The sequence below is a fragment of the Nycticebus coucang genome, chromosome 19 (assembly GCF_027406575.1).
Source record: "Nycticebus coucang isolate mNycCou1 chromosome 19, mNycCou1.pri, whole genome shotgun sequence".
Taxonomy (NCBI): Eukaryota; Metazoa; Chordata; class Mammalia; order Primates; family Lorisidae; genus Nycticebus; species Nycticebus coucang.
In genome coordinates, this window is record NC_069798.1 from 9,224,315 (window position 1) to 9,236,784 (window position 12,470).

Below are 12,470 nucleotides of genomic sequence, written 5' to 3' on the forward strand. Positions count from 1 at the left end.
GTTTTGTGGCATGTGACAAATCCACTCAACCATATAAGCAAAAAGAGCTTCACCAATTGCTTTCCGGCCATGTGGGCTTTGGAAGTAATTGTCTAGCCCAACCAACTCCACGTATACACAGCACCCATTTTTTAACATACCGTGACCTTGGAATAAACATGTTTACCTGTGATAACCTTAATATTCCCCCCACAGGCAGAACTCTACTGTTTATTTCATTGTTTCCGCGTAAGTTTTAAGATGCTTTAAAAAGCAAATTCTTTACACATACAATCCTATATGTGAATGTAAAGGCCTTCCCTAACTGTACCACTGCACAAAGTTTATTTTAAAGGGTAATGTGGAAGAGAGGCAGTGCTAAGAGACCACTTGGGATGATTCTGACTTCTGAAAACATAAGCCATTACCAGAGGCTTGTTCAAGTCTTTTCTTTTCAACACAGCCATTTGTTTTAAAATATGCAGGACAGGCCAGATGTATTGGCTCACACCTGTAACCCTAGTACTCTGGGGGTGGATTGCTTAAACTCAGGAGTTCGAGACCAGCCTCAACAAGAGCAAGACTCCATTTTTACTAAAAACAGAAAAATTAGGCTCGGCACCCGTAGCTCAGTTGTTAGGGTGACAGCCACATACATCGAGGCTGGCGGGTTCGAACCCAGCCCGGGCCTGCTAAACAACAATGACAACTGCAACAACAACAAAAATATCCAGGCATTGTGGGGGGTGCCTGTAGTCTCAGCCACTTGGGAGACTGAGGCAAGAGAATTGCTTAAGCCCAGGAGTTAAAGGTTGCTGTGAGCTGTGATGTCACAGCACTCTATCAAGGGCAACACAGAGAAACTCTGTCAACAAACAAAAAAAAGAACAACAGAAAAATTAGACAGGTATTGTGGTGGGTGCCTGTAGTCCCAGCTACTTGGGAGGCTGAGGCAGGAGAATTGCTCATGCCCAAGAGTTTGAGGATGCTGTGAGCTATGACACCAAGGCACTCTACCCAGGGCAACAGAGTGAGACTCTCTCAAAAATAAATTAAAAAAAAAAAAAAATGCAGGTCAGATCACCCAGGCATTCAGTGACTAGCTAAAAAAAGATGAAAGGTTTCAAAGAAACACTGATGAAATGATTCATTTCAACTTGTCCTACAGTTTTAAGTAAAGATTTAAGGGCCTGCTATGCCTCCTATCAACAGTAAACATCACACATCCTGTTTACAAACACTGGCTTATTATCCACAGGTCTTCAAAGAGCTGGTGACAACCCCCTAAAATCACGCTTTACCCTACCCCCAACTTCCTGCTGACCGGAGTACTAACCTTATTCTTACTTATTTTTAAGAAGCACCTCCTTCAACAAAATACTCTGCATTACAATAACTTTTAAAGAAAATACTTTATTATGTCATGAAAAAAGGTATCAATCAACTAGATTCAAACTTGTTTGAAAAAAACAATTGGAACTGTATTAATTAGACAGTATGTGGGCATCCTGTTCCACATGGGAATGAGAAGATGCTCTCTAAGGTTCTCTAAGTATTGCACAGTCTGAAAAAACACCAACAAAACAGGGGAAAGGGGAAAAAAAAAAAAATCACATGATATTGGGAACCATCTCACATTATGAATAATCTACCAAGAAACATTTAAAAAAGAAAACCCTTTGTTTCTACAGTAGCTTTGAGTTTATAGTTCTTGGAATGACTGTATTCCATTGAAGACATCTCAGTAACAGGAAGCTTCACTTTAGCAATCCCATGTGCAAATATTAATAAAAAAATATATAAAATAATGCAATTCATCTCTTGCCATCACCCCGGCAATCATGACATTTCTGAGAACTGTTTGGCTTGGAAAAGGGTTAAGCCGTAAGTTTTGCCTGAAGCTCCATCTCTGCAGCCCGTTTGAGTGCAACGTCCACTAGAAGCTGAAATCCACTAAAATCCTGGTTGAGGTCAGGTGGAGTAGGGGGAGGAGTGTTGAAAAGACCACTCTGCGTGTTTGTACCTGGTCCAGACTTACACATGTCCTCAGGGTACGTGAGAGAGGTGTCTGTAAAGTTGCTGGCTGCTATCTGCTGGATATCTGTGTTTTGTCCCACGCCAACCGACTGGCAGAGAGAGAAAGGGACATCTTTCAATGCAGTCACAGTGGTATGGCAGATGACTGATGGTCGAGCCAAAATTGATCCTGGGGACGCCGGCTTAGGAGACAGTGGCCTCCCAAGGGGTGGGTTTGGCCCAGCTGCACAGGAATGAAATGGGGTCTCTTCTAGAGCCGGCATGAAGTTTTTGATGCCCATTACTGACTCCATAGAGCTAGTTTCAGAAATCTTGGCCCCACGGCGGGAAATGGTGAACTGATTTGGATCTTTGCCATCCTTTCTCAGCATGTCCGGGAGGAGCCTGCGGCGGGCGTTGATGAACCAGTTACAGACCTGAAATCATATCGGAATGCTTTAACACTTTCCTCATTCACTCAGTCAACAGGGTCGGAGAACTGATCTGTCTCTTTGTAGGAAAGAAAGCATGAAAGAAAAGGAGGCTTATCTGGACTTACAAAATTAGCTCAAGGTATTTGGGCCCACCAAGCAAGAGAGCTGCCCCTTAAATCTCCTCCTCTTTTAAGACAAATTTCCTTTTCCTTTTCCTCTTTGGTATCTTTAAACCTTTTCAGGAGTAAGAAAAACTATACAATCTCAAATATCTGAAACTGATTTTAGGGATTTCAGGGAGGGAGAAGTTTACCTTTTAACTCTTCCTGCTTTAAACCATTACCTACTGGTCCAGCATTTACGTTAATCAACTACAGGAAAACCTTTGCCATACGAAAAGGGCCACTCCTCTCAGTAACTGATTTTCCCCAGTTCAAATGACTAAGTCAATAGACATAATATGAATTAACTCACTGAAGTCTGTCCTTGTTTAAATATCAAACCAGTTTCCTGGGCAATAGAATAAGGTTTAACTTCCTTTTAGTGCTTGTTGCATAAAGGAAGGCTCTTTTAGGCATTAAAGGAAATGCTCCTTGACAGATGACTGTCAAGTGTTTCTGTGTTCTCTAAATAGCCAGTTATTAGCCTTTAGCACTATGAAGTTTACCATGAAGAGAAAGAATATGCCTTGTTTTTGAGTGGAGAGCTTAATGACTTGACACAAAGGAATGTTATGAAGTGACTTGGAAAAATAAAAACATGAGCAAAAACCTCATGCTCTCGCTCTCCTTACCTGTAGTGTGGACAGGTGTGTTTGCTGGGACAGCAAGGCTTTCTCCTGCTCCGAGGGATAGGCATTGTATCGGTGCTCATAGAGCCAATCCCGGAGGATCTGAACGGACTCCTTGGGCAGGTTGCCCCGTCTCCTTCTCTTGCCTGAACCAGCTGAAGAAGAAAGGTCCAGGGGAATGTCCATGCTGTCCTCATCCTCAGTCTCACTGCCGGACGCTGCGACGACACCTAGGAAAGGACAAAGGCCAGCTGTCAATCACCTTTAAGCAACCATTGCAGAGTTCATTTATTCTGACCATTCAGTGTAACTGTGTTTTCTCAACTACTAAGAGAAATACTGAGGGCTGGCCAGTGTATTCCATCCTGAATCACTAGAGTGTAAGGCCTCAAGAGTAATTGGACTAGCGCCACGCAGATTCTCAACCAAGTGTCAGATGTCTTTTCTTAGCCACTTTCCTCTAGGATTGAACTTCTCACATTCCTTCTGAATGATGCTCAGAAAAGTCTTTTGTCTGATCTACTGCAGGAGATAAATTGCACCCAAAGTGAGTAACTTGCCACATTGGAAACAGGAAGAGTACTGTGGCAGCTGGAATGTGTATGACAACCTTCTCTTTAAGGTCACTGCTAACTAGGAAAAGCAATCTCACCAGTAACCTCATGCACATTTGAAACGCTGTTCTTCCTCCCCTGAAAGTTTGAAATAAAAGGGAGGATTCACACGTTTTTCCTGCTGAAATAAGGAAGGAGAATTATTTGTTGTACTTAACCCAGTTGGTATTCTTAAGGTAAAATACATGTTAAAAATTTCCTGCTAATTCCATGGTCAATTCTTACTCATTACCATATACATCTACTTTTATTTTCATTTTTTGAGACACAGAGTTTTACTTTGTCACCCTCAGTAGAGTGCTGTAGCATCCTAACTCACAGCAACCTCAAACTCTTGGGCTCAAGTGATTGATTCTTTTGCCTTAGCCTCCCAAGTAGCTAGGACTATAGGCACCCACCAGGCTACTATTTGTCTCGCTCTAGCTCAGGCTGGTCTTGAACTGGTGAGCTAAGGCGATCCGCCTACATAGGCCTCCCAGAGTGCTAGGATTACAGTCATGAGCCACCATGCCCAGCTTAGACACCTACTTTTATTTTTTATTATTATTATTTTTAATCAAGAGGAATTTTTTATAATTTATTTTTATTTTTTAGAGACAAGAGTCTCACTTTTACCCAGTAGAGAGTCATGGCGTCACAGCTCACAGCAACCTCCAACTCCTGGGTTTAGGCAATTCCCTTGCCTCAGCCTCTGAGTAGCTGGGACTACAGGTGCTGGCCACAATGCCCGGCTATTTTTTTGTCGCAGTTTGGCTGGGGCGGGGTTCAAACCAGCCACCCTCGGTATATGGGACCGGCGCCCTACTCACTGAGCCACAGGCGCCACCCCTAGACATCTACTCTTAATGAATAGTCTTAATCATTTTTTATTAAATACAACCACTGAAGCAATCACACAAAAATGTTTTTCTACTACTAATACTTTAGTAAGGTGAAAAAATGCCCAGTACAGAACACATTTAAAATTTTCCATAAAGTTCAACTGCCCAGTTTAACCTAGATAACACTACATATCAATAAGCAGAGCTGGGTCTTAAATTATTACATGACAAAGAAAACAGAATATGCAACCTCCAAAGGAAGCTCTTTTAAGTGTAAGTACTCTAATCCTGCCAGAAATTTTAAGAATTCACAAACCATAGAGAATATTTAAATCACAGACACTGAGTTTAAGAAACATTCAGACCTGGCCTTTACAGATATTTTAAACATGATTTTGAATCTAAAAAAAAAAAAAAAAAATAGAAAATGCTCTTAACTCCACCTTTTAAAACAAGAACAGGCAACTTAAAACGACTAAAGAAATACATTCTCTTTTTTTGAGGACAATCTAGAATCTGAAATTTATAAATGAATCGCAAACCACAGCATACTTGAAAATACGCAATTTCTATATTAGGGAAATTAACTAAAATAACAAATTTAAAAATGTAAAGGTATGCATTTTTAGCTTTGAGTACTTCCCCCCACCCCCGTAATATATAATTTTGGTTGTAAATAGGATTCTACCTTAATTGAGCCAGTTTACTTTAACAGGAAGTAAAAACAGGATATTCCTCACACAACATTCAATGCATTTTTAACAAATTAAGAAACGGAAAAACCCCACTCTTTTAATTGACTAACTTCTGAGTGACACATTTTTAGTTTCAAACTGCAGGGGGCAGAAGGTGCTGGAGGGTGTTCCTGCAGAAAAGGGAGAACCCTCCAAAGAAAAAAATCCAGCAAGTTCTAACAAAGAGGAGGATGACCTTGCAAATTCACTTTAGCTCAAGGCTTAACAAACCGCCACAAATAAACCACAAAAGAATCCTAAATTTTAACTGCCATGTATTTGAAGTTTCCCTTCCCTGAAGATTTAATGTTTGCTAAGGGTTTTTAAAAGGGTACATTTAAAACTGAAACTAATTTCACTATTGAGAAGATGAGAAACTTTCAAAACCCATATTGAAATGGGAGTGAACAACTATTGATAAAAAAAAGTAAGAAATTATAGAGTTCCTGTTTCACATGGGCTTTGATAATTAAAGACAATCTAACTTTTAAAATATGTCAAATTAATTGAATTACTAAAGCAAAATTGAATAAAGCAATTTGTTTAAATGCTCCAACCTGAAAACCAGATTCTTCTCAAGGCTATTATCCCCTCCCCCACTCTTTTTTTTTAATCTAGAAAAAGTGTGAAAATTTGTTCATTGAACAGTGAATACCCAACTATAAGTTGGTAATAACAAACGGTTTGAAACAAACAAACAAAAAACCCCTGAAGCCTGCCCTTTGATCTGCTTGCCTAGTCTAACAAGAAGCCTTGGTCTTTGAGAATAGGTTAGTGACACACAAAAGCAGGTTTCAGTTAAGCAACCCCAAACTGCAGCGCGACTTTAACTCTGTTCTCAGTTCATTTAAATAAAAGAATGCAGACCTCTGAACCTCGTAACAAATATTTTCAATATGTGAACAAAAGCTGAAGTAACAGGAAGGTAAGACTCCAGTTCCTTGGCTCCCCCAGCTGATATTTCACGGCAGTAAAAACCACGTTTGCTGCTGTCAGGACCGTTGTCCTCCTGAAAACTCTCCCTTCTGACTGTGGCTCAACTTGGAAAAACAAAGACTTTTTTCCTCGTTACTCATTTCCTATTGTAACAGAGCTTTTGAAAAGTTTCCCAGTTGAGACTTGTTTCCAAATGTCTTGCTTTGATTACACTTTAAAAAATGTGGGGGGAGGATGGGGATCGGATCCCAAGTTGCTTTTTCTCGCTCCAAACACAGGGAAATGCCGTTTGGAAAGCCACAAGATGGCCCGAGGATCCCGCAGCACTAGGAAGCGATCTTGTTTCTGCACTTTTTTTCTGAATAGCTCTGTGACACCAAGATGGGGGATGAGGGAACAGAGTGAGTGGATGTGGAGTTGGATTTTTAAAATCTAGACGAGACTAGAAAAGAATCTAGAAATAAGAAGACGGAAGGAAAACTTGGGAAAAAACAAACCTAACAAGCTTCCTGATCACAGTATCTCTCGGGAGAGACAACAGCAATCAAACTTAACACTTAGGTCCCTAAGTCTAAAGTTCGCTTGGTGGCCCCCTGCGTAAAGCAATCTAAAGGCAGAAACAGAAACTCATGGGGTTTCCCCTGGGAACCTTCTTTCTGCTTGATTTTAAGCCATTTTAGATTTTCTTTTTTGCTTTCTCAACTTTTTATTAAAGAGTACGCACAACGCTCACAAACTAGTCTTACCAAACCCGAAGCCGTATAATCGAGTTGAAAGTGCTGTCGTTTTAAGGAAATGTTGAAAAAACTTTTACAGACTTTTTTATAAGGCAGACGATACGCGGGACCAACTTCTCCGAGAGCCCTTCCAGAGCCAACAAGGAAGGCTCTCCCAACTCCCAGGTAGTTTTAGACCCGGAGGGGGGTGGATTGCGGGGAGAGGGAGGAGCAAAGCAAGTAGCTTTTGTTCTGGCGAGTTCCCCAGCACCAGCAGAGACGCGCCCGCGCCCTGCTCTCGTTAGCTCGGCCGGGGGCCCTCCGTGGCTCTGGGCACAAGAAACTAGCAGTGAGGCCGCAAGTCCCATTCTCAGGGGCCTGCCCGCCCCCAGACGACTCAGCCTGGGAAACCTAAAAAGGCAAAGAAACCCGGGTAATCCCAGCAGGCTCGGATCCTCCACGCGAGCTCTGAACCAGTCGCAAAGTTTCCTCTCCCAACACGTCACCTTTCATTGTTCCATGAGTCGGCGCTGAGTGGCAGGACCCTGCACATCTAGCTCTGGGGACCACAGAGGTTCCCACCGATGCCATGGGGGTAGCAGGTCCCAGCCTCTGTCCTCGGCTGGGGAGCTGGGAGAAGGGCGAAGCAGGCTGGAGATGGAGTGATAGGGGGTACCCGGGAGAGCCGGCGCGGCGTGGGTAGGAGTGGCCTAGGGGCGCTGTACCCGAAAGATCCCTGGGATGTTGGGGTACCTGGGAGAAGTAGACACGGAGGGGCGGGCCGGAGAGGGAGATCAGAGACGCCCCCGGCAGGGCCTGAACAATGGGGGAAGGCCATCCGCGGGAGAAGCCAGTGCCTTTGGCGCAGCAGAATCTCTTCAAAAACAGAACCACCCCACCCCACTGAACTCCAACACCAATGAGCCCCCACCGGAACAGAGAGCACGCCTCCCAGTGAGGGTGTAGACCTGCCTGTCAGACCTTCCGAAGTCCCTCACGGCTTTCGAGAGCCGCCCCAGACGCTCCCCGCGCGTGTTGTCCCCGAGCCAAGTTACAAATCCCACGGGGAGGGGTCTGCGGGTAGTTCCACTACCAACTACTACCGAGTGACCCGGGTTTGCACATTTGATTTCACTCTCGCTGGGAAAGCCTGCGGGAAGAGAGAAGTCCCGCGTCTCACAACCTCCCACGGAAGCACGTGGAACGTAGCAAGGCAGCTGGAGAAGCCCCGCCAGGCGTGCGGCCGCCCGGAGCGCACCCCTCGGTGGGAAGCGCACCCCTGGGTAGGAAGCTTGGTTGCCGCGGGGTCTGAAAGAATGTGGAGTTACGGAGGCCAGGCAGCTCGGGCATGCGCAGTCGCGCCGCCCCGCTTCCCCGGGCGATTAACTTCTGTTTTGAACCACTCCACGTAAATCAGAACAGAAAAGCCAACTCCACTCCACGATGGAACACTCGGGGGACCTCCCAGTCTGGGACTCAGAAGTTTACTTCAAAAGGGACTTCACATTCTTTGACCTTTCGGGATGCTGTGTGTGGTTATTTTTTTTTTCCTTCCGTGTATTTTGTTTTTAAACCAGACTGACGGCTAGTTTTAGTTGTAAACCTTCCAGGACGCCTCGTAGAAACAATGACAGCCTCGCTCTTTCCACTTACAACCAAGCTTGCTTGTCACAGTTGGACACACTTTAACTGCACGCCGCTTTCAGCTGCTGGCCCTGTGTCCTAACTCTTCCTCTTGCCCCAAATTCATCCTGGGAAAACTTTTATTAGAGATTGAGAATTTTTTAAGGTCTGGCTTTCCAAAACTGTTTCCACTCGAGGGTGATAGGGGGTCTAGAATCACATTCCTTCGATTGTGAAAACACCATATCCCCAAAGAAGAGTGTCCCGGGCGGGCGGGGGCCGCTCCCCGCCCCCCTCCCAGCCCAACTTTCAGACAAAGGCGCAGCAGCTTGGCAGTCGGGATCGCCCGCGGTCCCCACCCGGAAAAGCGAGACGCGGGATGCCCCCGATCCAAACCCCACTCCCCCGCCCTCGAGAAGGAGCGAGAAGCCACGCGGCGGCGGGGCCGAGCGTGGGGTGTCGCAGAGACAATGAAACTTGGAGGAGCACAAACAAGGCGCTGAGCGTGTTTCTTGACAACGCGCCAGCAGCGTGGAGAGCCTCGCTCCCCACACAAGCCCCTGGTGTTGTGTCTAGAAGGAAAACAGCCACTGCCATTTCAGACTCAGCCTCAACAAAGAGAACTACTGCGGCTCCAGCCCGAGAGCCCTTGGGCGGAAAAAGTGCAGCAAGTCACTGTAGCTGCGAACCCTGCGCCGCGCGGCCAGCACGTTTCCTGGGACTGGCGGCCCCGGCGTGCACCGCCTGCGGCCGCCTTACCTTTCTTGCTTTTCATTCTGGATCTCCCCTCCCAGCGCGAGGCAGTGCTGGGAGTCTCCAGGGGCCAGTAGCAGGGACACCGGACGAGCGATCGCCTCCTTCCCGGTCGACTCTCCCGTAACTTGTAGGACGTGCTCCAGCCGTTATTGCTAAACAAGGCACTCAGATCCCACGCGCCCGCTCCTTGGGTGGAATTCAAGTGACACTCGGGCTTCCTCCAGCCGGGATCTTCTGGCAGCCGGCCGGGGGTTCTCCCTCCCCAACTCTCTCCCCTCCCCTCTCCGCTCCTTTGTTCCCCGCTCCTGCTCGGCGCACCTCCGCGCTGTCAGAGTGAGAGAGGCGGGGAGGGAAGGTACAGGAGGTCCTGCCTCCGCCCCCAGCCGCCCGCCCGCCCCCCCGCCCCGCCGCTCCTCGCCCCTCCCCCGCACCTTCCAGCCCGCGAGGACTGGACTGAAGCGGCGGCCGCTGTCACCCGTTCCTCGCGGGGGCGGCGCGGGCTTGGGGGGCAGCCGAGTCCAGAAACGCGATCCTTCCTGCCTGCGTTTTTAGCGCCCGCATCCCTCTCCCGGGGGCGGCGGAGGCACCCTGGGGTTCTCCTTTGGGTCTTTCTTCCCAGGGCTTCCCAGGTTAGAAAATTGCAACAGATGGGAAAAGGACACCCCTCCTTTCCTACTCCACCCCACGGGAAAAGAACTCTCCCTGTGTGGTTTTTGACAGCTGCCCCAAACTCCACGGTCCCTGCTCCAGCCGCCGAAGACAGCCGTTCTGATTCAAGGGGCGGGGCACGAAAGGAAAAGTATTCGGGACAAGAACCAACTTCTTCCAGAATGCGCGTCTGCCATTGACACGCGGGCGCGGCGCGGCGCACCCTTCTCCTCCCGGGCTCTTCCTCCCAGCAGCAACAGGGGAGGGGAAGCGGGATGAGACACAAACACTCCAGTCTGTTCCCCCGGGCTAAAGCTGCGAGTTCCGGACAGGATTGCAAAGCAGTTTCGAAATCGGACACGTTGCGGACAGACACTTGTCATGCTCACATGCTCTCTAAGCGTCTCTGCTTTGGGACCGCCAGGGAGTGCGCCAGCCTCGCTGAGACTCGGCCTTACACCGTCATCCCCGGACCTGGGCAGCTGCCTTTTTTTGTAAAAAGTGGCGACCACGCGGTGACTATTCATCTGTTTCGGTAGACAGTGTCTACTTTCAGGACTTGAAGCATGCGAGGGGACCCCACCTTCCCTGTGGTATAGCAAACACAAACTACTCATTCAGTAAACACGTGTTCCTGTGGATCTACTTCGGTTGAGAGGAGGAATTCAACAGGAGATCTTGATGAAATTGCCCCTTGAAAGGTCAGAGTTGGCTGACTGGTTTCAAGAAACACACGCCCCCTCCCTTGAGTCTAGTTTTCGCGTGGGTATGTCCCGTAGTTTTGAAGCAAACGAACTGTCACATGCCGCAGTAAGACTTTCCCTGTCACTTTAAAAAAAGAAAGAAAAACCCCAAACGTAAATAAGCCTAGCAGAGACGTCAGCGCCCGGGTCTGCCTCCAGCTGGGCTCTGTGCTGTTTTTGTTCCGTAACCTCTATGTACATCCCGGTAGGAGAAATTCCGTGGAAGGTTAAACCCAAGGAGGACCAGGACTGCCAAAAAATGACTAACTACACTTTGGAGTCTGTCTTTGAGGACTACGCTGAGAATTAAAGCCAGGCTGCCACCCCCCCCACACAACACGACACCCCCGCCCCGAGAGTGCGTAAAGGCCAGAGTTTAAAAAGCTTGGGTGGCTTTTCCGACGACAGGACTCAAAAGGAACCAACAAGGGGTAAAGCGTCACTCCAAAAAGAGAGCAATTTAGAATATTTTTCTTCTGTGGTTTGCTGACTGCTCGGCACATAGAAAACACAGCTGTAAGAGAACACAAGGGGTGAAACACACTGTTCTGGAGAGACAGCAGCAGCCGGACGCTCCCCTGCAGCTGCCTTGAGCGCAGTTCGTCCCCGGCTGACTGGAGCTGCTGTGCCCCAGTGCTGGACAGATGTGGCGCGGGGAGGAGGCGCCCCCGCCGCCCGTTACGGGGCTGCCTCGTTAGTTGGTTTGAAGGGTTGTTTGTGGCTGGGATTGGTGGCTCATATCCGCTGGGGAACCGGGAGAGGAGGGAGGAGAGACGCGGGGAGGAGGAGCCGGGGGCTGGCCGGCGCGGCCACGCCGCGCTGAGTGGCAGCAGCTTCGTCTGGACCCGGCTGTTACTGGGGAGACGCTTTGTTTGCTAACTTCGAAAGCGGCTACGGCTGCCTCGGCCGCTTTGGGCAGCTGGGGACAGAAATGTTTCCTCCTTCCCGGTGGCTGTCCTTGGCCACGCGGGGGCTCTCATTATGTACACAAAGGTAGCTTTTCTTTCCTCTACGTGAATTGGGCTCATGACTACGATTCTCGGGCAACCGAAGTGGAAACCGGGAGTTGGAGCGCGGTTATAGCTTGAAAACAAACTTTACAGGAGGATGGGGGAGGGGCGGAGAGCATTAACAGCTCCTTTCAAATGAGGGGGAGGAAAATGGAGATTTAAACTCACCTTGGCTAGAAGTCTGGCTTCATCCTGCCAGGGCGCACCTTTTGCTCGAGCACATCATATGGAATCCGTTGTTAAAGCTGGCGAGATGCTCCGAAAAGAAGCACAATTTCGTGTAGCGAAAGCCTTATACCCCCAGCCCCCAGGGATCCCCCCAACCCGGTCCCGGACCTTACCCCATCCCCATCCCCATCCCCAAGGCTGGTCCCAAACTTGTTGGTGCTTCTGGAAGTGCCTGGGGTCTGAGCAACGTAACAAAGGGCACCCCCCACCCCCACCCCCGCAGTGGGCTCCAAATACCAGCCCTTGCCTAAGCTATTTTTTGTTTATTCGCTTATCTCAAGGTGGAAAAACAAGTTTCAGTTCTGGCTCTGTCTCTCCCTTAATGTCTCAGGGCCTCTCAAGAAAACGGATTCAGTGACTGAGAATTCTTTCCAGTGCTAAAAAAAGTGTCTAGGGATTCACATTTGCTACATATTATTTGC

General features: G+C 48.0%; 1 protein-coding gene across 2 annotated transcripts; it reads right to left on the minus strand.

Annotated features, from left to right (window-relative positions):
* Positions 1 to 1,376: 1,376 nt before the first annotated feature.
* On the minus strand, positions 1,377 to 9,749 carry TGIF1 (TGFB induced factor homeobox 1). 2 transcript variants are annotated; one of them, XM_053571707.1, is made up of 3 exons: positions 9,423 to 9,749; positions 3,223 to 3,449; positions 1,377 to 2,432 (listed from the first exon to the last, which is right to left on the minus strand). In XM_053571707.1, exons 1-3 carry the CDS (start codon positions 9,436 to 9,438, stop codon positions 1,857 to 1,859), a joined length of 819 nt encoding a protein of 272 aa, XP_053427682.1. In that variant the 5' UTR covers positions 9,439 to 9,749; the 3' UTR covers positions 1,377 to 1,856. The 2 variants fall into 2 exon arrangements, with proteins under 2 accessions (XP_053427682.1, XP_053427683.1); XM_053571708.1 differs by lacking the exon at positions 9,423 to 9,749 and adding an exon at positions 7,071 to 9,408.
* Positions 9,750 to 12,470: the final 2,721 nt, after the last annotated feature.

Excerpts from the sequence above, each read along its gene's own strand:
- TGIF1 (XM_053571707.1), bottom strand. Across the intron at positions 2,433-3,222 it reads CACACCTGTCCACACTACAG|GTCTGTAACTGGTTCATCAA; the intron begins GTAAGGAGAGCG and ends ATATGATTTCAG.